At 44.3% G+C, this 26,645-nt stretch overlaps 1 protein-coding gene across 1 annotated transcript in view; it reads right to left on the bottom strand.

Annotated features, from left to right (window-relative positions):
* LOC119163905 (uncharacterized) overlaps nt 1-26,334 on the bottom strand; it is a 40,398-nt gene extending 14,064 nt beyond the window's left edge. Inside the window, exons 1-3 of the mRNA XM_037415976.2 lie at nt 26,188-26,334; nt 9,993-10,049; nt 4,113-4,258 (exon numbers count right to left, since the gene is read on the bottom strand). Of these exons, the coding sequence (XP_037271873.2) occupies nt 4,113-4,258; nt 9,993-10,049; nt 26,188-26,268 (284 nt within the window). The 5' untranslated portion in view covers nt 26,269-26,334. The remainder of the gene's footprint in view (nt 1-4,112; nt 4,259-9,992; nt 10,050-26,187) is intronic.
* Nucleotides 26,335-26,645: the final 311 nt, after the last annotated feature.

The following is a 26,645-nucleotide window of genomic DNA, read 5'->3' as shown; positions in this document are numbered from 1 at the left end:
CTCAAACACGAAATTCTGCCTCTTCGAAAAGTTTATAGTTTCAAGCTGATGCAACATATTCATAAGAAAAAACCACAGGATTCCTACCCACGCACTATATCAACTAAATACGGCTTACGAAATGTTTCCCGCAAAACCAAGAAAATACGCACGAACTAAAGAAAGTAGGACATCGATTACAAATATTTGGTTACTGAACATTAACGAATCCAATCTAGACTTTACACTGAAATCTAAACCATTTAAATCTCATCTTAAGTCACTTCTTTTCTCGACTGACGTCATTGCAGACCCATAGTCATTGACACGTAAGAGTAATTGTCCGCTTTGTTTTTGTTTATTTGTAAAGATTGTTCACTGCGATTCAAAACTGAGATTGCTTGCAACAGTGTTTTTTTTCCTCAGTGCTGAGTGTATTCTGAATGTATATCATGTGCAACGAAGCGTGTTTTAAAATGTGTGCTTTTGTTTGTATATGCCAAAAACGCAGGTTCCTAATGTTTGATTATTTTGAATATACAAATATACATATACAACATGTCAGTATCATCTACCAGTGAAATATGTAACCAATGTATATAGTTGTGTGTTGCTGATGAGTAAAGGTATATGTCACTTATGTGTTTTGGCTAATAGAGGGTGAGACCTCGTCAAGCTTTTAGCATCTAGTTTTTGCCTCCCACAGGAAAATTCTGTATTTATTTCCTGCAAGAAAACAATTTTGAATGTTCACTGTATTTTATTTGAGTAGTGGCACACTACCCAATCTGTCGAGTGTAGAACGGACACTGAGTCATTAGAGTTACGGAGTAGATCTCTGTTACTTAGATGTGACTCCTGCGCGAGTGAAAAATCAGCTGTGTGGATGGCCAGGAGCGCTTTTAACATCTAAGCTGTTTAGCACAATGTTCCTTGTACACTGCGTATCAAAAAACAATCATTAGCATAAACGGGAATGCGACAAATAAATTTTTATTCCGACTACTCCTTAAAGTTCCAGAAACATGAAGATGGCAACAATAAACTAAAAAACTGGCTTGCTCCCCAGAACGTTTTGTGGTCTAGCAGACAACTGTTACCAACATTAACGGGTGTACGTCATTATGGAGTGGGTATGTAATATCAAGTGCCGCCTGCTTGAAGCCCTTGTGCGTTACCATGGACACACCAATATCACATGAGACTCCATTGTTATCCAAGTGATAGTATCAATCGCCACTGACCATACAGGCCCATGGGTTACTGGAACATAAGGCGCTTCGCCGAGGTAGAAGCTATGACCGGAGATGGATGTCATGCCGTGGAGCGAGGTAGGTAACCGTAGCATAGATCCAGAATGGAAGTCATGCCGTGGGGCGAGGTGGGTAACCGTAGCATAGATAGACTAAGGTATATAATACACTAGAAACGAAATGGCGTGTGCTTTTGCATGAATATTAGGAGTACTAATTGCTAAAACGTTAGTATGGCATTGCTAATGTGCTTGCTCTGCGTCAAGATCACGCCTAGTTACAGCAAATTTCTTGCGTAGTTGATGTTAAAAAAGTCAGAGTTATTCCATCATATTAGTTTCGAAACTCCGCGTAGGCTCCGTGTATCAAAACCCGAACACGGCATTGGATGCAATGGTAGTTGTGAGTAGATTATAGCGCTATCTCTTGAAAACAAAACTAACTAGAAAACGCAATATTTTGTGTCCTCACATTTAGCAAAATTGTGAGCGCTGCAACATTCTGCCAAACAACAACTCAGCGCCTAGAATTTGTTCTTACGTGAGTTGGTGGTGTTCTTAGGTAAGTTGGCCTAAGGATGCCTGACATGTTACTTTGTCGCAGTGGTGGAGACGTGATAGGGACAGAGGAGCTGCTTGTTCTCGTGATGTGTCATTTTTCATGTTTTCCGCATAGCGCTAAAAGTAACGTGGCTACAGGCAGCATGTTCGTGTGGTACACAGCTAGTAGAGCGTAATCGACGGTGCCGCGAAGACGCTAGTTTATCAGATTCATGTGGCGAGCCCACAATGTTTACATTTCGGCAAAATAGTGAGCGGCAAGGCGTGATTCAAGCGGGATGCAGCGTTGATTTGGGTGGATCCAACCTGTGAGTCTGTTGACGGCAGCAGACGACGTTCCCCAGCAGCAAACACCGAGGCCATTAAAAAGACACCACGAACATACCAGCTGAAGAGAAACGCTTGCATTGCTAGCTGCAATCAAATAACAATAGTTCCCACTTTCTTGTCATCGGGCTTTCATGAGTATATGGTATCCCAGCCGGTGTCTCATGGATTTCGCGATTAGTGTAATTCGACCACTGCGTGCAAGACAAAGCGGCGAATTCGCTGTAAGTATTGATCGGTACTGTTGTGCTTTGGTTTTGCACTCTACCGTATTTGTATCTTGTTCGTGCGGCCATCACATCCGTACTGTTAGTGAGACACATCGTGAACCACAGAGTGGAATAGTTAAAAGGAATCGTCAAACTTCCCGTGAGCAATCAATCTCAAGCGCACATTTTCAAACGAGTAAGAGAGGAGTAATTGAAATAATCTGGACACAGCGTTAAAATCATAGTAGCACAAAATTGCAAGCACCACTTTTGACGAAATATACCTTGACGCTTTGACCCGGCTTTAATTACGTCTTTGTATAGCGAAAACAGCTGACAGCGGTGGCAGGCGCCGTGCAAGCTGAGGCCATTTGGCGACAACGCCAGTGTTTAGTGTGGCATTAAGCTACCCCCCCGCCCCTTCCCCCTCCCCAAAAAAAGCGCGCGCCTGATTGGCGATGCAGTGTTTTGTATCGACGCTCCCAGATGACGCGACGATCGGCTCACTGCCAGTAGGTCGGCCAATAACGTGTCCGGGTTCCGGAACGCAGTTTCGCAACTCATATGGTTGAATAACTCTGAAAAAAGTCACTCCAACCATTTTTTAAAGAATGGGGCTGTAGAGGTTTGAGCAATCTCCATTGATTGCGAAAATAATTTATTATACTCCTTACTAATTCTTTTTTCATTCGCACCTAGCGCATAAAACGCAACAACTTGGTTGGGACGTGATCTTGTTGTCATCTTTATCTCTTTCGTTCCTCCCAGAACACGTCGCCCACTGTCAATAACTAAACATGAAAATTCAATGAGTACAAAAAATGAGAATTTTTAAGAAATTAAAGGCGAAGGATGTAAGATTAGTAGGAGGATAGAGTAGAATAAATAAATAAAGCAAACTAGACTTTTTTGAGTGGTGGCATTCAAATGGAGCAACCCATGGTTCGAAGGCTAACATTCAAACTACTTGGCGACACAAGCATGCCAGTAAAAGCCTTCAGGTAGTCATATGATTGCCTTGCCATGAATCAGAGCATGAGGAGGACGAGAGTGGACAGTCAGACGCGAGCTCCATTCTGCAGCTCAGCTCAAATAACTGCAGTTGTAAATACATATATTTCTTTGGCGCAGCTCGGTTCAAGCGTGGACAAAAGATGACTCGCTTAGGTTGTCGTCTGTTGTTTCCACTTCTTGACTGTATACCATCTTTCCTTCACGCTCAAAACAAGCTGCGCTAAAGCAATATCATTTTATCATGCATCAACGCGCCCAGTCAGCACAACTTATATTCCCTCAAGTCGGAACACGCTGGATCTGCCTTTCTTGTAACATTATAAATAGAATGATATGCATTATTATCCTTACAAGGTATGTAAGTGTTATTTTCTAGAGAGCACGATGTATTGGCGACGTGTTTGTGGGAGGGTTTGTTTTAATCTTCTCTGTTTTCCTAATAAAAAGTAACCGGCATACCCTTGTCCTTTTCTTCTAAGTAATATTGTGTGTGGCAATAAAAACGAGCTTTTAAATTTGCAATTCTTTCGTTCATTTTGGGTTTTATTGTAAGATTTGCACTGATAGCTTTACTTTTGAGCAGCAAGGCAACTTCCCTATCCGCGAACCCACAGTCGTCTGGCTGACACATGCTGGTCTTCTATTTATCAATATGTCCAAGAGTCAATGTGTGTGAATTGTTTCTGTTACATTCACGTTTTGCTGATCTCTAGTCAAATGATACCAGTACACGTTATTATTACAGTGTCAGCTGAGGTATGACAACTCACCAATGTGTAAACGAAAACACGGACACCATCATCTTAGTCAGCAGTCGAGCGCTGCGATTCCAGGAGCCCCGGTATTCTTTAATGCAATTTATGCCAGGATACTCCTTCGTAGATGCGTTCAAGTAGATGATCTTGGAGTGCATAAACTGGAGAAAGAAAACATAGTGCAGCAACTCATAAACTGATCACGTGTGAGCACTTAACTTGAAAACAAAATACCGTATTTCTTCATTTAGAGCACTATGTGTAACTGACACAAGCGTTTGCCTTTAGTGATGTACTTATCCACCTTCACGAACAGGTTCTTCAAACTACGTTTGACACACAAAGTAGGTTCGGATACCCCTACTTATCAAGCACATGTTTATCGCACATAATATAAAGACCATCACACACTTGACATTATTACAGCAATCTATTTGTCGGCAAGATATGACGCATGAGGCAAAATGGTCTTCTAGAAACCATGTATGTCTCTGCACATACTACCAACTCTTTGACAGTCTACCTAACTCTTAAATCTCTCATTGATACACCTAAAACGTTATTGAAGTCGCTATAGAAGAAACACGGACGCTAGCCTTTGTCTACACCAGCGCTGCCATTTCAGCGATTGATGCCCGCATTTGCCACCATATCGGAAAAGTTACGACGCCTGTTTCTGGATTACCCTTCGTACAGCCAACGCCAGCACGTCGAGGCATCCGGAGCCTGCACCGCTCGTGTCGTCATCCAGGATTTTCTTTATGTGATCGAATTCATTGCGCTGCCATCTAGTTCTCACGACGTCATATTGAGGTGGGACCTCCTCTCTACACATTGTGCGTTCTTCAACTACTCCCGCGCTGACATCGAGTTGTTCTCATTTTCGACAGATGTCATCAATGACAAGAACACATGTCACAAAATCACAGTTTGTGACAACACCGTTGTGCCTGCCCAGTCTACTGTTCTTGTCTCCATCTCTTGTGACTCTGAAGACGGCGGCTCAGTGCTTTTCGCACCGTCTGCACTCTTAGTTCGCCGCCGATCACTGCCGTTGCCATTTGCCGTTCTCGAGTTCCATTCAGGTGCCTTTTTGATGTACATCACCAATTCATCGCCCGAGCCAATCACTTTGCGACACCGGGAAACCCTCGGCAAAGCCGAGCCGCTGGCGTCATCTTCCATATTCGACACCATGGACGGCGCCACTGATATGGCCACCCTCGAGACATCAACTCCTCGGCCACTACTGCGATCGTTCACACCAGCTATAGCTAGCGACCTTACGACGACACAACGAGACCAACTTCTTCGTTTGCTCGATGATTTCTTTTCCTCTTTCGACTGCCAAGCAAGGGCCCTCGGCCGCACAATGACTGTTTCGCATGCTATCGACACCGGAAGCTATGCGCCCATTCGACAGCGTCCTTACCGAGTATGGGCGAGTGAGAGGCGCCTTATCGATGACCAGGTGAATGACATGCCTAAATGCAGTGTCATTCAACCTTCCAACAGTCCTTAGGCATCACTTGTCGTCCTTGTTCGGAAGAAAGATGGCACAATACGATTTTGCGTCGATTATCGCCGGCTTAACAAAATTACCCGAAAGGATGTGTACCCGTTGCCACGAATTGATGACGCACTGGACTGCTTGCAAGAAGCTGAGTTCTTTTCTTACTTATATCTCCGCTCTAGCTACTGGCAAGTGCCCATGGCTGAGACTGACCACTCGAAAACCGCGTTTGTAACACCAGATGGATTATACGAATTTACTGTAATGCCATTCGGTCTCTGTAACGCGCCCGCTACCTTTGAACGCATGATGAACGGCATCTCCCGCGGCTCGAAGTGGCATACTTGCCTCTGCTATTTTGATCACATTGTCGTCTTTGCGCCAGATTCCCCGACCCATCTACAACGGTTGCATCAGGTTTTGACCTGAGTCGAAAATGCCGGTCTCCAGCTTAACTTGAAAAGGTGCCTATTCGGCGCTAGAAAACTAACTATACTAGGCCACGTCGTCTCCAAAAATAGGCATTCTTCACGATGCTGCTAAAATTCGAACCATATCCGAGTTCCCGTAGCCTGCTAACCTGAAAGCACTGCGCACCTTTATTGGCCTATGCTCATATTTTCGGCGCTTCGTTCGTAATTTTGCTACTGTCATCGCACCTCTCAATGCACTCCTCCAAGGCGACAAAGAACAATGTACCCTGGTCAGAAGCCTGTGACGATGCTTTTACGACACTTCGATGCCTGCTTACGTCTCCACCGATTTTGCGTCACTTCGCTCCGAGCAAACGCACAGAAATTCATACTGATGCCAGTGGTGTCGGCCTTAGTGCTGTGCTCGCACAACGTGATGATGCCGACGCCGAATACGTGGTTGCATATGCCAGTCGTGCAATCACAAAACCCAAGACCAATTACACCGTAACTGAAAAAGAGTGCCTGGCCATCATATGGGCTCTACAGAAGTTTCGCCCCTATTTTTACGGTCGCCCTTTTGACGTCGTAACAGACCACCACGCTCTGTGTTGGTTGTCAACCCTCAAAAACCCTTCAGGTGCTCAGTGGGCCCTCCGACTCCAGGAATACGACATCCGGGTCGTATATCGCTCTGGCTAACAGCACTTTGATGCTCACACCCTGTCACGCTTCCCACTTAATTCAGACGCCAGCGCTTCTATTCACAATCACGATATTTTGCCACTCGACATCTTGGACATTGCCTCGGAGCAACGAAATCACCCTTGCATCGCCACAATTCTAAAAATTTTGTCAAGCCCCCTGACCATTCCGGCTCCACAAGCGCTACGCCGCAAAGTGCAGTATTACGCTATCCGCGATGGTCTTTTACACCGCCGTAACTACCACAACGATAACCGCACATGGTTATTGGTCGTGCCCCGCCATCTTCGTCGCGATATCTTCTCCGCTTTCCACAATGACCCTCAGTGTGGCCACGGTGGCGTGTTCAAGACGTATACGCGCCTTCGCCTACGCTATTATTGGTACCCAATGTACAGCTTCGTCTGCAAATACGTCCACTCATGCCTCGCCTGCCAACGACGCAAACTACTCTCACACCTCTCTACAGCACCTCTCCAGCCACTTCCCTGCCCAGCCCACCCATTTGATCGTGTCGGCCTTAACTTGTACGGGCCTCTCCCATGCACTGGCGCTGGCAACCGCTGGATTGTCACCCCGCCGCGGTGGTCTAGTGGCTAAGGTACTCGGCTGCTGACCCGCAGGTCGCGGGTTCGATTCCCGGCTGCGGTGGCTGCATTTTCGATGGAGACGGAAATGTTGTCGGCCCGTGTACCCATATTTCGGTGCACGTTAAAGAACCCCAGGTGGTCAAAACTTCCGGAGTCCTCCACTACGGCGTCTCTCATAATCAAATGGTGGTTTTGGGACGTTAAACCCCACAAATCAATCAACCGTTGGATTGTCGTCGCCGTGGATCACTAGACAAGGTAGGCCGAAACCGCTGAATTACCGACCGCAACAGCCAAGGACGTTTCCTCGTTTATTCTACGAAGCTTTGTTTTCCGCCATGGCGCCCCTCGGGAACTGCTCAGTGATCGCGGCCGTGTATTTCTCTCATACCTGTTGTAATCACTCCTATCCGAATGCAGAATTATTCACCGCATAATCACCGCTTATCACCCACAAAAAACAGATTAAAGGAACGATTTAACCGAACTCTGGCTCACATGTTGTCGATGTACGTTGCGTCAGACCACTGCACTTGGCATCTTGTTCTTCCGTTTGTCACATTCGCCTACAACACCGCCTCCCAAGCAACCACCGGATTTTCACCATTCTTCTTGCTATACGTCCGTGAACCCACTAGCCCCATTGATACGATTCTGCCATATCATCCAGACGTTGATGACTACCAGGCTGTGTCTTCGGTGGCTCACCACGCCGAAAAATTCCGATAACTGGCCCGTTCTTTCACCTACGACCAACAGTGACGCCAAAAATATCGTCACGCTTCCGGCATCCCTCCTGACCCTTTCACTGTAGATTCCTTCGTGTGGTGTTGGGTCCCGCCAGTTGCTGCTCTCGGCCTTTCGTCTAAGCTTCTTTCGAAGTATCATGGACTCTACCGCATGGTTGCGTAGACCTCTCCTGTTAATTGTGTGGTTTAACTCGTTACGCCATCTTCCGACCTTCATCTTCGGGGGCGAGAAACAGTCCTCAATAACTGTCTCAAGCCGTATTATGACCCTCTTACATCTCTCTAGGTCGCCAGGATGGCTACCTCTCGATAACGGAGGTTATTGTGAGGAAGAAGATGGACACACGCGGAGGCGCATTGCCATCGCCGGGCTCGCTCGGCTGTTTGCTCCCTGGGTACGCTTTGTCTGCTGGTGCTGCTCTCTTCCAGGTTGCTGTGTACCTCAATAAACCCCCGTAACAATTTACTCTTCATATAAGCAATGACCATTATTGTGATTTTATAGGAACATGACAGCGCCCATGACGAATCTAAGCTGATATGAGCCATTAGTTGGAGCCAAAATAAGGTACGCTGTGTTGTTTTTGTAATATCATGGCTGTCTTGTTTTAGACAAACCTGCTACACTTAACACCCTGACTATTTCAAATTCAATTTATAGAAAAAAATGCAAAGCAGTTCTGAGTACACACTGCTGTTCAAGCGTCAGTTTGGAAGTTTTCTGAAAGCAAATATACACTTCGGTTTAGACCTTAAGGTCATAGAGCGCAGGATGACGACGTTATGAACTCGAAGTGGAGTGAACTGGCATCGCAACTCTGTTTTTCTTTTTTTTGTCAGCGTTCTGCTCCTCTACGCGTGCGCATAAACGCAAGGTAGACGCTAGACCGACGACGCGGCAGGGTGAATACATCATGAGCATTTTTGTCCTTATAATTGGCGAAAGAATTTGGTAGCTTCCGCAAGGCTAAAAAGAACTTTCTAGGTGGAGTGTATTTTTATTTAGTGCAACTGTGCAAATCGCAATGCCATGTTGTGCAATCGCAGGGAAAATAACTGCATGTGATATCAATTTTAAACCAAGAGGTGTATTCCAGCGGAGGCTGTGTGCGCGTAGACATCTGTTGGTGTTGACTCTCCAGCCAACTTGATGCAGCATGATTGATGCATATATCATCCTCTCGTCTTCAGCACTCCGATGCAGCATAATAAAAAAAGACAGCTCTTCCTGAGGTCACCGCTATTTCCCTTAAGAAACATATTTATGCTTACTGCTTTATTCTCAAGCAGTGAAAATCTTCTCAGACAATGTAAATACTGAGCATAAAAAGACGTAATGTTTCGCACAGCAGTGACGTCAAAGTACCTCATGTCATTTTATAATATCTCAAAATATTGAAGTCGGAAAACAGTGACAAAAATGTAAGTCTGTACGTCAGGAAAGTGAGTAATACCTATTGAATGGAGCAGTGGCGCACATTTTGTGCACAAGCAATGGCCGTTGTTTGTACTTGCATTTATTCTTAGGCTATAAACAAAGATAACTTACTGTTCCAATACATGTCCTTTAAAACGGCGAGCAGTTTTCGAGTGTTAGTCATCACCGAAATTCCACTTATCCTGTCAGTACATCAGAAAAAGGCCTACAAAGTGTTATACAAGTCGTGTCCTGTTCAGCGTAAGGGCAATCGTAACCCAGTTGAGACATAGCTCAAGCGGTCTTCGATTGCTCTACAGGAATTCAAACCAACTTGTTTAATTTTTGCCCGGCTTGAATATATTTATTATTAAAACGCTCAAAGTTGTGAAATTCACTGCGAGTACGGTGACCCACTCTTACGGAGTGCCTGTAACTTAAAGAACAGCGTTGAAGGTTTTTCAGGAACCTTCACACTAATGTAGGATAGTACATTTCATTATCTTACCACAATTGGCCATGACCATATTGCGTTGCGTGGAGTAGTTTTTGTGGAACCAGAATCCTGGAAAAACAACAGAAAAAGTGTCAGTGGCACACTGATTAGAAAAATCATAAAATCGTAGTAATTCACCACAGCCCAACTTAAGCTTTTTGACTGAGGATTGCCTTTATACTGCAGTAAATTCGCAAATATGTGAGGCCAAAGTTATACAAAGGATATACTGCGCTTAAGACAACTTAATATACGAGACGGTGGAAAACGTTCCTCAGATTTTTGCGTGTTCAGCACAGTTGGTGAAAATGGCAGACATTTATGCGGGCTCTCTTTGAGGCCTTACGGACACTGCTTTTCCCCCACATTACATCACTGCCTATGCTGGCTTTCTTTAAGCTGTTGCACCATTGAAGTAGTTCATGATTGTTACAAAACTTTGATACTGGAATACATGCATTCGTCCTTTTAAATGGTTGTTTTCGGGCTCATCGCTTAGTGCGGGTTGAATGGATACCACGCGTTTTTCACCATTAAAATATTTGTCATCATCGGTTACTTCTTCCCTTTAACATCTTAGGTGACCACCTACTGCACCATAGCAAAAATACAAGCTCAATTTCAGGCCAACCGTTTTATGCCTCAAACGAATGAACTTTTGGAGTGAGTCCACTATCATTTCGCTCTGTGCAACAATTTCACAAGTTTTCTAACACCTTTAATTCCCCTTCTCCAGCACAAGGTAGCCAGCCGGTCTAAGATCTAGCTTGCCTCCCTGTCCTTCCGCCTATTACTTTCCTCGTGCTCCTTAGTTTGATGGAATTGGTAGCAGTTAATGAACTCTGTTGAGATTGGCCATTATTCTTTGCTGCAATGTAATTAGTCTACTGCCACAACTTTCTTCCCACTATGCATCGCCATCTAATACTTGACAAGCCGCCATCTAATACTTCCTGGCCGACTAGTTTTTTTAATGGGTCTTCCTGTGACGTAATTTATGACACACACTTTTGAGGATTGCAGTGTTTTTCTCGGAATATTTCACTATACAAAAAATTGGCACAAATGCGCTAGTGTCGGTGCTTCATGGTGCTTGCGGCATTGCAGCAGCAAGAGATTTAAAATAATGCGAGAAGTGACTTGTTAGAGTGCTTTCACAGCCTGCTCAACAAATTGAAATGATGAATAATATGTGCGGTCTCATGTCCGAAAACCACCATATGGTTAGGAGGGACGCCGTCGTGGAGGGCTCCAGAGATTTCCACCACGGTTCTTCAACGGGTAATCACAACTGAGCACACAGGCGTACAGCATTTCCGCCTCTAAAACTTCTAATTGTGCTCTGATTATCTCGTCATTTTCTAAATTACGATGAAATCTGCGTTTTTGCTACACTGCGTGCGTCACATATCTGCCCTTTCGAAATGGCCTACTGCTGAAACTTTTCATGTCTGTGTCAGCTGGACGGGATACCTTCTTGTAGTTTCAGCAGATTTTTCTTTTGTACTTTAAGTCCACGCTGCGTGAAGTAGCCTTAATAAAAAGAATATCAGTGCTCCATTTGTTTAGGAGTCAGCGAAAATATTATTTTTCAAGTGAAGCTTTTGCATTTGTGAATAACGCCATGAGCGTCGCCATATTACTGCGATCTTCGTCTTATTACTAAACGTATTTCATGATAATGATAAATGAGATGTGTTATAACTTGTCTAGCAAAACACCTAACATGGCTTCTGATTCCGTGCCCCTTCTCATTAGAGTGATGTTTCGCACCTGGAAAACAAGCCTAAAATGAACTACATTACAAATACGGGCTGTAAACCTTACTTTGCGAGAAGAAAAAACGCAACACGCAAAGAAGACACAAACGAGTGTGCTGCGTTTTTTTTCTTGCAAAAAAGCATTTTGTTCAGTCTGCACCAGTTATGCCCTCGAACAATCCTACACTTAATAAGGGCTCCTGTGTGAAAATGTGACCTGTATTTATTAGCAGACTTCATGAACATGGTGGCTTTTTCGCATATGTGTTATTTCGTAAAGTATACATATCAACATCCTCATCAGCCTGACTATGCCCACTGCTGGGCAAAAGCCTCTTCAGTGCAGTTTGCAGAACGTAATAGTTTACGGATCTTGATTACCGTCATCAGAAAACGAGCTAAACGTAAAATGTTACGGTGATGTGCCAATGGCGAAACAGAAATTCACATACACTACATTCTGCGTGCGCTCTCAGGCAGTGTGCGAAATGTGGAAGTGCACTCTAAAAAAAAGGGAGCGAGAATCGAGAAACGGGCTCCGTTGCTCCTTCGGCGCAGCGACTTCCTCCCTTTCGGGCACTTTACCCGTCGCACCCTCTCGCGGCAAGGACCAAAGGAGCAACGTTCCTCCTTCAGCGTTTAAGTTTCTCCTCAATCACGAAGGTCTTGCTCGCGCGTATGCCCACGCCAAGCTTATAGCCGGCCGCGGCCAGTCGCGAGCGATTGCTTTTACCTAAGGTTGTTGTAAGCGATGCAGGAGTGACGTTTTCTTTTGTTTTATTAGTGTAGAGTAAAAGCCTCTCTTTTTTTTATCGTCAGGCACTCGCACGATGCTCCGCACACTTCCATCTTCCATGTGTGTCTCGTGTTGTTTCAAACTACCAATTTTTCACGAATACAAGGAGCTCTGCTTCCCGAGCAGTCTTGCTTTATCGATTACCTTAGAGTGTAAAAAAATAATGATTTTTTTCGGTGTCGACATACTTGGTAAGCCCACGCATTTTTAGTTTCGCACGGCACCAACAGCACTCATGAATTCAACGAGGCGCGTAAAAAAGCATCACACTTAATTTTTCATTAATCTAGGAAACCTGATACCACTGCGTGAAAATACGATCATATACAATTGATAGAGCTATACGTGCCACTACCGCCATATGGATGTTCTTTGCAGTTTACCCCCATTCGAATACGGAAGCCGTGGCCGGAAGTCAAACCTGCGTCCTTCAGCATAGTCACACGACACCCAATAAGGCTACGCTACCACGGCAGGTGAAAGCACAAAAGGAAACAGGCTGCGAAGTTTCACCGAGTGTTTATTTGCCAGGCTAGGTTACAACCATCAGAAACTTTTTAAACATCATCATAACGAAAGTTTTGTGAAAAGTGAACCAATGACTTCTGGAGGGTAAACCAAATTCTGAATCGCATTCGTTTTGAATTGCCCATGCCAGCACTTAGAAGTAGAAAGGAATTATGCACGCGTGCAGTATGCCTTTCTCGTCCATGATTCTCCTTTGTCGTGAGAAACTCAACACAAAATGCACTTCTAGTAACAGCTGTGCACAGCAAGTAAGTACTAACGCTCACTCACCTTTGTGAAAAGAGTATTCCGAATCCAGAGTAATTACCACCACAGCCACAACGCTAACAACAAAATCGTGGCACGCACTATGATTGCCAGTTGACTCGCGAGGCGAATCGTGAGAGGCATCTGAAGCAGAAATGTATGCAGACACAACATTCTATAAAGTTATAGTAAGCTTGCGCACTGCAGCGATAGTTCCTCCACTCAAGTATTAGAGCTGCCGCGACGCCAACAGCCACTGTCATAGCTCACGAAAAAATACCGTCGGATGCGAGGTCATCGCTTATTTCTCTCGCAAGACCCGCGTTGTAACGTACGTATACACTGCTAGGACGGTCGTTACCGCATCAAAAACCTTGTCATTGAAGGGATAGTGGTGTACTGTATCCATGGCTAACGGTCACACTTGTGGTACGCACGTAAAATGAATATAAGCAAACGTTAAGACGAAGCAACTAAACGAGGTCGACGTGACCAGAGGACACCTACCACGACGGAGACAAAGTTTGGTCTGCATGCTGCGCCCTCTCCAAGTAACAAGAAGAAAAAAAAACGTGACATCCGAATTGGCTAACGCACGGCAAGTGTTTGCACTCTTGGAGGCTTCAAGAAAAAAAAGGTAACTGTGGCAGTAGTCGACATATGGCGCAGCGGTCGTATGCCGTGGGCATTCTATGCAAGGCTTGGGGGTATCCGCGTTCGTGAAAACCTGATAAGCTCTAGTAATTATTCCGTTCATTATTGTGCAACCATTGATAAACTCCCGTTTGTCTAAGCATCAGATACAATATATTTACGTGTGCGCATGTCGTGGTATTAATACAAAACGCAAAAAAGTGTAAGAAAACCTACTTGTAACCTGTGCTACTATGGTCAGTCGAAATTCGTCACTATATAAGCAGGGGCGCTTTCATAGTAGGGTGTAAGTAAACACGTCGTAGTGTGGGTCGTTGCTGTGAGTGGTGGAGTGTGCTCTTGTTGCGTACTTGTTAGCGTATATGTTAGCGTATACTTGTTGCGTACTATATGTGCAGTATGTGTCCATGTGTGCATGTGTAGTTATATGCATTGCACCAGCGCATATTTAGGCTTCCGGTGTCAGTTATCCTCAATGGGCTGTGACGTAAGAAATTCTGAATGGGCTGAGGCGTAAACAATCCGCAAGGAAGCCGTGAAAGTGGGTATGACAACGTACGTCGCGGCAGGCAACTTTTTTTTTAGTTTTGTTTAGTCTTTCTAGATGACGCCAGCTACCACCTACTTCACGGCTATGACGCTCTCACACCTCCAGCTACTTATATAACGTTGAACATCTGTCTATCAAAGCTGCACTACTGAGTCGGAATGGTTTCGCTCTGATCGAGTCTACGGTTTGGAGGCACATCTCGTGACCTGCGGACCCGTAAACGCATGGATAACCTCGCTACACTATGTGAATCTTTGAGAAATAAATACAGCAAGCCTAGCATGCACTCTTCAGGTGAGGGCTCTGCAGTATATATCCGTGTCTATCGGAGTGAACGTGGCTTCGCTGACCGAACGAAACGTACTTGCTCCGTCGTTCTCTTTCGCGATGTGTTCACCGCCACAGGTTCGTCTGCTTGTTTTTATAATCATTTCGTGCAATATCAAGCTCAGCGGAACCGTTTTTTTTTTGTAACTTTCAGTGCCGTGTACTCCTTATCAGTCGAGAATAGTTGCATTTGCTAAGCCTACTCGCTTCGCCGGGGCCAGCCTTGTTGATTTTTATAAGGAGTAACGTGTTACTCCGTGGATGAGGGAGCAACGTTTCTCTATTTAAAGACGAAAATTGGGGACATCGCCATTTCTCCCTAAATGGAGAGAACGTCACTCCATTTTTTTAAGAGTGTAGTTCGGTGGGAAGACTCGACGCAGTAAACATAGGCTGATGACTCGAATTAACGTAAAATTAAAAAATTATGGCATAAACAATATATATATATATAAATATATATATATATATATATATATATATATATATATATATATATATATATATATATATATATATATATATACACGTCGAGATATACACACACGTAGAGAACTGAACAGCACATGATAAGAACCGGATGTGGACGTACACGGATAGTTGGTTTCGTTCTCAGTGTTGACAGTGGTTCTTTCTCTTTTTTACTTTTTTCTTCTCCATTTTTCCTTTTTTTCTTTCTTTCTCTTTTTTAGTTCCCTCTCACTCTCGCAAACATCTTTCAAAGTGAAAGGGACGCGGCAGCAACGAAGTTTGGAAGTTGTCAGTATAACACATCCCCTGATGAAGGGAGGACCCCTCCCGAAACTGTTGGGAAATAAATATATTTATCCTTGTTGACAACTCTCCCGTTGTGCCATATCCCGTACCATCACGAAGACTAACTGGCCCATTGAATTATTACTCCCAATATATATATATATATATATATATTTATATATATTTATTTATTTATTTATAGTCCAGTAGATCCTCCGTGAGCGGTCACAACGTGGTTTATTTCGACGTTTCGGCCTAGAGTCTGGCCTTCATCAGGATTAAAGGTACAGTTTGTTGATGCTCAGCTTTATACAATCTCAAATCAGAGGGCAAGGAAAGAGGAAAAAGACAGAAAAGAAAAAAAACAAAAGAAAAAAAGAAAAAGAAGGAAAAAGACAAAAAGAAGAGAAAAATAATATACCGTGGACTCCCCTCGGGCGCCCCCCTTCCACTCTTCCTTCCACTTCCCCCTTCATCTATCTACCCTTCTCTCCTTCACCTTTCTGATGCCAGTGGTCTGTGTATGCTTCCTTTCACTAACGCATTTCTCCTGACCAGACGGCGCTCCTGGCACTGGTGGTTCGGTGTGGGGCAAAAAAGTGCTTTTTTAGGAAGTTCTAAGCCTTTAACTGCTCGGAGTCCCGTCAACATTTCGTCGTAAAAAGAGGGGTGCCCCGTATTGCGGGTGAGGCCGGTAAGCGAGCGCAATGCGAATTCCTTGCCCGCATCTGGATTACGCGTGTAGTGGGGGCCTCCCGGCTGTGCACAGGGTTGCTGTTGGGCATGTCATGCATGGCACAATTGATAGGGTAGTAAAATAAAACAGAAAACAGACGACAGCTGCACTTAGGAAGAGTAGTTACACTTGGAATTGTTTTGGGTTGACCAGTGCCCTTCGCAGCTGCAGTGCCGTGAACTCAGTTACTACTATTTTCCGTTATTGTTTTCTAATAACGCTACGCTACGGCCACTCAACCACCATGCCTGCATATATATATATATATATATATATATATATATATATATATATATATATATATATATATATATTTCGAGGCCGTTTTAAATATTGCACATCATTTTACTGAGAAGTACTTGTCACAATTATGCTTTTGAAGGTGTGATGAACACATATAAAGACTTTGTTCTCTATTAGTTCTTAGATTCAATTGATGCAGAAAAAGGAAAGTATAGGCTAACCATCAAGAAAGAAAATTATGAACCATCTCCCCGTAGGGAACCATAATGGGGCTCCAAGCAGCTGCAATGCGCACTGCGTTGACCCGGTTGAAACGGGCTTCGACGCAAGTGCTGGAAAAACGGTTTGAAGCGAAACTTGGTGTATCGTTTACTCGTGTAACCGTTTGTTTGAAAAGCGAAGATTTGATTGATTTGTGCAGTTTAACGTCGCGAAACCATGCTATGATTATGAGAGACGCCGTAGTGGAGGGCTCCGGAAATTTTGACCACCTGGCGTTCTTTACCGTGCACCTAAATCTGAGCACACGGGCCTACAACAATTCCGCCTCCATCAGAAATGCAGCCGCCGCAGCCGGGATTCGATCCCGCGACCTGCGGGTCAGCAGCCGAGTACCTTAGCCACTAGACCACCGCGGTGGGACTGAAAAGTAAAGACACGAAAGGCGAGTTCGGTTTCGTGTAAGCTTCATCGCAGACAAACGAGCCGTCACTCGACGTACAGTCGAGCGTTGCAGCCAGTGGAGAAGGTGAAGCGAGTGGGGAGTGTGTTGCGAGTGGGAAGAGGAGCCGGTAGCAGCTGCGGGTGAGAAAGAGAGTTACGTCAACGCCCAGCTGTGACTTCACATACTTGGCGCCACTCTAACACCTGCAATGAGGGATTGTGCGGACACATGGGGCAGCGTTACACAGGCTACTCAAAGAGCTGCTTCGCATCTAAAGCGCAACTCGGCCTGAAACCCCGTGTACACGAAAAAGGCTCCTGGCGACGCTCAGCGAACTAAGCGCGACAAAAAGAGATCAGACAAATCATGCGCCTTACAAGTGACCTTCATAGTGAACCAACAGGCAATATAGATTAAAGTGCCTTCGGAAAAGATCAGCACAGAAAGACTGAAAACAACAAAACTGCTGCTGTCATCAGGGAAAAGCTCTAATAGCGCAACTCAGCCTGGCCAGAAATCGTGGAACACACAACACCGCTACCGACAAAACAGGAAGAGAGATATTTCTGACTACGTCGTACGTGCTAACAAACATATCTTGTTTTTTTTATTCCAGAGCAACCATAGGATTATGACAAACGCCGTATTTGAGGGCTTCGGAAATTTCCATCACCCGGAGTTCTTTGACGCACAGTCACATCTGTAGATGTAGGTCCTAAACTCGTCTCACATTGCAAGAAATTCTCCCACTTTACCATCTTCGTGAGGTGCCTACCTCATCCGAGATCAGACCTGCTACCCTCGCGTCAACAGCCGAAGACCACAGCTAATTATCATCCTCAACTGACCATTGTAGACAGTCTTAAGGCCAAGCGAAAGAAGTACAAATAATAAAACGTAGCCGCTACACCTCAAACCAGCGTGGTTTCAGTAATGTGGGGGGCGCCTACTAAGCCTTATATTATCATTATTCGGAGAACCGTGGTGCACGCGACAAATCTGTAATGTGTTCGTGAAATTCCCAACAGCGACCTAATGGAAAAGGCTGCTGATCCGCAGATCGCGGGATCGACTCCCAGCCTCGGCAGCTGCGTTTTTGATGAAGGCGAAAGTGATTAAGGCCAGTGTGCTTGAATTAAGGCACTCGGTAAAAAAACCCCAGGTAGTTGAAAGTTCTGGAGCCGTCCAATAAGCATTAGGGCATTAAACTTCAAAATAATATTAGTGTTTGTGCTGCGTCTCGTTTTGATAAAGATCTCTGCCTGGGCGAAATATAATGGGTAAACTTTCTGACGGTCTAAATGGTGGCGCGAAGCCCATTTAAATTCGAATAACAGCGAAAGTTGTTATGACATCACAACTCGGGTCACGCGCAGTTGTCCGCTACCACCGCCACTGATGTCCGTAACTACATTGGGAGGAATTAAAAAAACCTCGCACCTCAGACACAGTGGGGCTCGTAATCCAGGTCTACTGGGTTCCAGCCCAGTATTCTACCACTGAGCTACGCCGGTGCCAGTGACTTGTTGGCAAACTTGCCTTTGGCAGGCTTGACGTCGGAAAAGCAATCGTGGTATTACGATTTATAGAGCGTTTTAAAAGAGCGAAAAAATAACCAGTCATCGCACAATGCGAATAGCGTAAAAAGTCGGCCATTCACTGCTCCAACCAATTACAAAAGCTTGTTATTGTACCCCTATGAACTGTGGCGCATACTCACTTCCGCCATAATTCATATCGTCGTTACCCACGGCATGAACAATTGGCACGAACTCCTTGAAAGTGTATAGCGGATACCACGCTTCTCAGGTGATTGAAGGAAATTAGCATAGCGAACGACAGCCTACTGCCCAAAGGTTCATTAAAAATGCCTTAGTGGGTATCTAGCAAGTGTGCTTGCAGTAGGTACTCAATGAGTGTTTTTAAGATGCTCTGAAAGGCCACTCATATAGCTATCGCTGTAACTGTGCTGGTCTTTTCGCGCAGGCCTGCAGTTTTTTTTAATATTGATTACGACATTTTACATGTGTTAACGCGATTATTTGCGTGACATAAAATTATTACACAGTACTTATACGAAGACTTTTTTTAAGGATATTTAATAGGAGCCACTTGATAAAATACTTAGTTTGGACGTAAAGGGCCAGTTCAAGTTCTAAGCAATTTTGGCTATCTTTTTCTAATTTCATTAGTTTATTTATCGCAATAGCGGTGGTGGAGCTGGTTGTGACGAACGGCTACGGCGCATAATTCGGCTGTTGTTACGAGGTTATGCCAGTTGTCACTGGGGAGTCATATGTTGCGTGGAATGTGCAGAACAGTGAAAGCGACATGTGGAGAAGTAGCCTCCAGAGTACAAATGAATTTCATTCAGTATTCCTTGACGAGCCTCAATGTCAAGTAGGCAAGCACCCACTGTGACTTTCATTGTCTTTATCTGTACAATCGAAGTACCTGCGGTACATCTGCGAAACATCACCAGCACTTTGTTGATGCTGTAGCTCACTGATCATAGCGAGGATTTACAGCTCAGCTGTACCCAGCTAGCTCGACGATGTTGCACAGCGACCGATGTTGCACAGGTTTGGAGAGCATGCAAAGAGGCAAAACTGCTGGTGAGGATCAGGTAACATCAGATCTGCTGAAAGATGGAGGACAGATTGTGTTAGAAAAACTATCCACCCTGTTTACGAGGTGTCTCCTGACGGGAAGGGTACCAGAGTCTTGGAAGAACGCTAACATCATCTTAATACATAAGAAAGGAGATGACGAGGACTTGAAGAATTACAGGCCGATCAGCTTGCTCTCTGTAGTATAAAAGCTATTTACAAAGGTAATTGCTAACAGAGTAAAGAAAACATTAGAATTCAATCAACCAAAGGAACAAGGAGGATTTTGAACAGGCTACTCAACATTTGACCACATTCATACTATCAATCAGGTAATAGAGCAATGCTCAGAGTATAACCAACCACTATACATAGCCATCATAGATTACGAGAAGGCGTTTGATTCAGTAGAAATATCAGCCGTCATGCAGACACTGCGGAATCAGGGCGTACATGAAGTATATATAAACGTTCTGGAAGAAATACACAGGGGATCAACTGCTACCATATTGCTTCATAAACAAAGCAACAGAATACCAATCAAGAAAGGTGTAAGGCAGGGGGACACAATCTCCCCAATGCTATTTACCGCGTGCTTACAGGAGGTTTTCAGAAGCCTAGAATGGGAACAGTTAGGGATAAGAGTTAATGGAGAATACCTTAGTAACCTGCGCTTCGCTGATGACATTTCATTGCTGAGTAACTCAGGGGACGAATTGCAACTCATGATTACGGAGTTAGACAAGGAGAGCAGAAAGGTGGGTCTTAAAATTAATCTGCAGAAAACGAAAGTAATGTACAACAACCTCGGAAAGGAGCAGCGCTTCGAGATAGGTAATAGTGCACTTGAAGTTGTAAAAGACTATGTCTACTTAGGGCAGGCAATAACCGCAGAGCCTAACCACGAGATTGAAGCAACTAGAAGAATAAGAATGGGGTGGAGTACAATCGGCAAGCGCTCTCAAATTATGACAGGTAGATTGCCACTATCCCTCAAGAGGAAGGTATATAACAGCTGTATCTTGCCGGTAGTTTGCTACGGAGCAGAAGCCTGGAGACTTACAAAGAGGGTTCAGCTTAAATTGAGGACGACGCAGCGAGCAATGGAAAGAAAAATGGTAGGTGTAACCTTAAGAGACAAGAAGAGAGCAGAGTGGATTTGGGGACAAACGGGGGTTAAGGATGTCATAGTTGAAATAAAGAAGAGGAAATGGACATGGGCCGGGCGTGTAGCGCGTAGACAGGATAACCGCTGGTCATTAGGGGAACTAACTGGATTCCCAGAGAAGGGAAGCGGGTTAGGGGGAGACAGAAGGTTAGGTGGGCAGACGAGATTAAGAAGTTTGCGGGTATAAATTGGCAGCAGCAAGCACAGGACCGGGTTAACTGGCGGAACATGGGAGAGGCCTTTGTCCTGCAGTGGACGTAGTCAGGCTGATGATGATGATGATGATGATGATGATGATGATGATGATGATGATGATGATGATGATGATGATGATGATGTACGCAGCTGGTGACAGCCACAAAACGACGTAGTGGTCAAGAAATAAATCAGCATTGTGTGATGCTTGTTCACTTTTTTTTTACACTTCTGCCTCGCTGCTTCACTCATTTCCTTGCCGATTCCTCACTCGGCTCTGCGTCTCTTGCAGCAGTGTGCGATACTCTCATAAGGTGACCCTAAGATGATAGCACTCAAAGTGGGGGCGGCAAAATTAATGCCTGTAGACAGCGAAATGAGTTCTTTCTTTTACGTTTCAACTGTCCCGGGCTTAGTAATACCCGGTAGTAGTACGCTCTGGAAAAACTGTCTTTCAGTCTCAAACATGCCGCATTGGTATCCACAGCAGCTCAGCGGAAAGCAGGGTGAATAAAACGCCGCCCTGGCACTCCTCGTAGCACTGCTGCTCATAATCTTGCGATGCTAGAAGACGTTGACGGACAACTTTTTGGGCTGTGCGGTCTCTATAGCAATAGCTTCACGGCGCTATTCAGTCAATGAATCAAGGGCTCCAGTGAAAATGTTCTGGAAGAGTAAAACTTGGTCGTAGAAACAAAAACATAACACGATAAAAAGTACTTGTGTTGTGGCGTGTGCAATTACAAGCGAGTATAAACAACGAATAATGCTACGTCTCTGTTTTGATGGCTAGAGGAGACGTACATAGAGCGCATACCAGCTAGTCTGATTGAATCGTTAGGTAACTTCGATATTGAATGAATGGCACACCGTCTTAAACATATGATTTATCACGCATCAGCAAAGCGGGTCTTCAAAATATGTAAACACAAGCGTCCCCGATCTGTGCGGAGTTCTGGGGGCACCACGGTTGAAGAAAACTTCTTACAGGAGGCAGGAAACAGCCAATATTCGCAGCACCACAGGTTAGTAGCCCCTGTGCAATTGCACGGCACGTTGTGTACGTTGTGGAAACATTTACCCTCTTGTTGCCAAAAGTACATACGGGAAAGATGTCAGGAGATCAAGGCAACCAGAAAAATAAGGTGGGGAAGTTGGTCAAGCGACTGCATAAGTTCTCGTGGGATCACATATCGTTTGGTGGCGTTCGCGCTGGTCGTACATCACTAAGCTGTACCCAGAGCGATAAGAACTGTCCCAGTAACCTAAACATTCCTACAGTCAACCATTCGAGGAACAACAAGGTTATCGGAAGTGTGGCTCTCAAGGAGCAGACCGATGAGACTATATTAATACCTAGGTGGCAAGGTGCTACCATGAGCTGTCCGCGTGAAAATGTGTGGCCGCTGCGACTGTACGACTGGCTGTCCTAAAGCATTACTGTCGAATGGACGGATCGGACTTCGTAGATCGCATCTTCTCAGTATTGTCTTATGTAAAAGGATCTCTGCATAGTTAATTACTAGTACTGCATAAAGCATATATTGACAGCGAACATGGTGGCTCTTCATGAAATACCTCAGGAGGGTTACTGATGACGGGACAGGCTTTCAGCACGAAGGTCTAAGTGGCCAGATAGAAGATCGCCACGCACTTGTATTCTTAAAGCCGTAGCGTGCAGCGACAACAGGCGCCTAATGTCATCCTTCTAGGACCTGAGCTGGAAAAATGCGCCATGTGGCTGTTTATGACCACCAAATCTTCACGTGTAAGTTTGGCCGAACTGCGCCTCCCAGCCAAACGATAGCAAGGCACTCTCCTTCGGTGAATAAGTGGTTCCTTTTGGCACCCGAGAAAAGACTGTTGGCATTGGCTATAATGCAGGCTCCCCCTGCTTGAAGCTAGACTAAGACGGAACCCTCTTCGTCATGGTCGTCGTCAGAGTGAAACCGTTCAAGTGGGTCGTTTGTTTGGGGTGGACTCCTCAAGTGGGCCAACAGTAGCTTTTGGTGTCAAAGTAATGAGCGCAGAAATATCGTAGCCTACACAGCGCCCAAAGAGGAGGGCATATTTTTCTTCATTAGGTGCATGAGAGCCTGTTCATTGTCTGCAAAATTGTTCGCAAAGCACCTAAAGTGTGAGCGCAGTCCGAAGAAAGGTACGGCATCTTACGTGCAAATATGCACGATCAGATTCTGTTTAGGTACTACTTCACTAGGGTCAGTGCGTACGCCAAAGGAAGTTGGCAAGGTGTCCGGCCATCGTCAGTTGCTACCATATAAAATGCGACTTTGATGCATTGCGAATAACAAAGAAAACGAAGGATTATTGATGTATATTGGAATAATTGGTGAAAATTTTATATTACTGTCAAGGAAACTACGGTAAATTTACTTGTTAAAGCCACAGAGGACGGAGTTCATCATGCGCTCGGAGATAGCCGGAGGTTTGCATAGCCGAAAATACATCAATTTCAGATGGTGAAAAACGTGTGGAAGCACAAAAGGGTTTTTTTTAACTCCCAGCTTGAACTGAGAAATTTATTCATTCCCGTTAAGTCGATTTAGAGTCTCATCAATGCGTGGTAGCTCGTATAACACGTTTCTTGGGACCTTGCACAAATACCGGTTGTGTTAAGAGGATCCCCAACCGTTCTTTAGAACAACTACAGGAGTACGTTCATGGGCTACACTGCTGTTCAATTATGCTCTAGTGAGCATCTCGTCCACGTTTCTGTTAATTATCTTCTGCTCGGAGGTGGATAAACCGGAGATGCATCCTTCGTGTCATTGTGGCGCTGCACAGCGCGTTTTCGACCCAGCAGAAGATAAGAAAAAGTGAATTACATCCCAAAATGATTCAAGAAGGTGAAGTAGCGTGTCAGCTTTGTGAAAATATTGGTGTTGCGTAGTTATTTTTACAATTCAAAAGAGTGACTCAGTAGCGATAGCGAAAGACGTTTTGAGTTGAAGCCATGAAGACTTCAACTAAAATCATGGGTGGCCAAAGCTGTAATGGCACTGTCGTCTCAAGGCTGCTGCATGGCGAGATCTAGTTCACGTGATAGCGCCCCGCTTATCAGCTAAAATTACCCCAGTAGGCACATAATTGTGACTATGATTTTTACGTAACTTTAATGCAGCACGAAAGTGTAAGTGTGCGTTTATAGAAATTCTCTTATGAGAGAGCATATATATTTGCTAATACTTGCAGGTGGCGGAGACGTTACAGTGCGGCAGGTCACTGTTAGTGATGATGAACAAAGACGCTCAGCATAACTGTTTTTTTTTGCTCCTCAGTGCTCTCTAAGTTCGAAAATGCCGACAAAAATATCTTGATATGTTGTGTTTTCTTAATTAGAGAGGCCCTGACGCTACTGTTTTTGATGATGGTAAGAAATAATCGTTGCTCCTAGGTAAGGTGTCGGTAGCGCTGAAGCATCCATACGTTAATCATTGAATGGCTGCGCTTGCTGCTATTGTGTGATTCTGTCATGCACTACTATGGTAATGAGACAGTTCTTCTGAAATAACGCTAGCATGAAGTCATTTACAAAGCAGTCTCGGGCATTCGTCAGTGCTCTGTGGTTGAAGTGCTACATGTCATGTCGTAATCATGCGTTATACATCGTCTCAATGCGTGCCTTTTACTCCTTGATTTTATAAGGGCTTGTCGCAAAGGGACCGTGCCGATGACTCCTGATTTTGACATTATAGGCACGTGAACAATATCATGCTAAAATATATTGGTGACACAATCGCCATTGTTATGGGTCCTAGCATGCGAATAGGTCTTATAAAAAATATAACTGTTGTATGCACAAATTTTAGTCTAGCAGTTTACAATAGCTAATGGAATCAGACAAGCACTTACATCCATAGATTCCTGCATCTTCGTTTGGTCAATTTCTTCCATCGAACTAATCTGTATGTTCTAGTCCCGATAAAACAACTGTGTTACAGAAAGGGCTACTAACATACACTGTTGCAGAGTGCCTCCCTACGACCATCAATAACAATGTACACCTTTTTTTATGTGGTTTATGTGCCAATGACATCTCTCCTGCTCATTGTTCCTATTTTTTTTCACTTTCGCAAGATACACATCCTGCCAACTATAAAACAACAGTGTTTGTAGCTAAAAACCTATTTCTTGAGAGCAATGACGATAATAATTTAGAAATTGTACACTTCATATTGAAAGTAGCAAAGTTAGCTGATGTTTCGCTTCGAATTCGCTGCCATACGACGACAAATACACATCTTAAGGCCATCACGAAGGTCAATACTTCACAATCAAGTTGATTGACTACAGTTGCTAGAAGTTTTATGCCTCGTAGTTTTCATGAGGAAACAGTTCGGGATGGTTGTACATGCCAAGGTAGCCGCTCCACTGCGAATATGTTACGCTTACAATGGGTTCGTGTCTATAGCGGCCACCGTTTTGTAGCACACCGTTCTTACTTTGCATTTGAAGACTTTTTTTCTTTGTTTTTCACTTTTTTTGCTTCCACTGCCCCAGACCTCCGAGAAGAGTATGCTGTGTCACATTGCAGCCTAACTTGAAATGAAGCAAGGGCTGCACTCTTCTGCTTTGTAGATTTTGTTTTTCAGACAGCGATTACCAGCAGAGACACGCGCAACCATCAGGAAGTGATGTCACTACTAATCCCCTTAAAACTAACACGCCAACGACGAGAAGGCGGCTTCGACAAAGATAGGTCCTCCTATTGAAAGGTTGGCCAGCCTGTTTTAGGCACTTCCACTGTTCGCCCTGATTACCCCACTACATGTGTCCCCCCATCGGCTCCAGTCTTGATTTTGGATTACACATCGTAGTCATAACGTTGTGGTTTTACTTACACAAATAATTGATATTGGTGTGCTGAATGTAATGTTATATTGCAATCGAGTTATTCAATTATTGAGAAATACCATCGAAAATGTAGTTCGAAATTATAAAATCCGTCACTTACGTCTTTTTTAACTGCCATGAGTGGAGGTATAGCTACAGTAACTAGAACAAATGCCCAAAACCAAAGGGTGTTGAAAGCCATCGGTGGAATACAAGCAATATTGCTCGTACAAGTATTTCAACGTGAACCTCTAAGTGCGAAAAGCTGTAAGCGAGCCTGCATATATTCGATTCACCATAACCTTCTCGGCAGGAAGTTAGAGTTCAATGACACAATGAAATGGTGGACGTAGAAGAAAATGAATACAATTTTGCAAGAGTTATCGAAGAATTTTTTGCGGATCTGAAAACACGTATCGAGGGCCAGTTCATTACTACTTTGCCCTTTATGTGCATGGAAGACACATTTTAATAATTTTCATAGTTGATTTCAGCAGCTATTTCGGCAGAATTTTGAGGGGACAGATATTTATTTGGAAATGTTCTCGCTCTGTGTAAGACCACAATATCATCAGCATA

This window comes from Rhipicephalus microplus, chromosome 8 (genome assembly GCF_043290135.1).
Source record: "Rhipicephalus microplus isolate Deutch F79 chromosome 8, USDA_Rmic, whole genome shotgun sequence".
In the NCBI taxonomy this organism is placed as follows: Eukaryota; Metazoa; Arthropoda; class Arachnida; order Ixodida; family Ixodidae; genus Rhipicephalus; species Rhipicephalus microplus.
The sequence above is the reverse complement of the archived record's forward strand: the minus strand, read 5'-3'. Positions and strand labels throughout refer to the sequence as shown.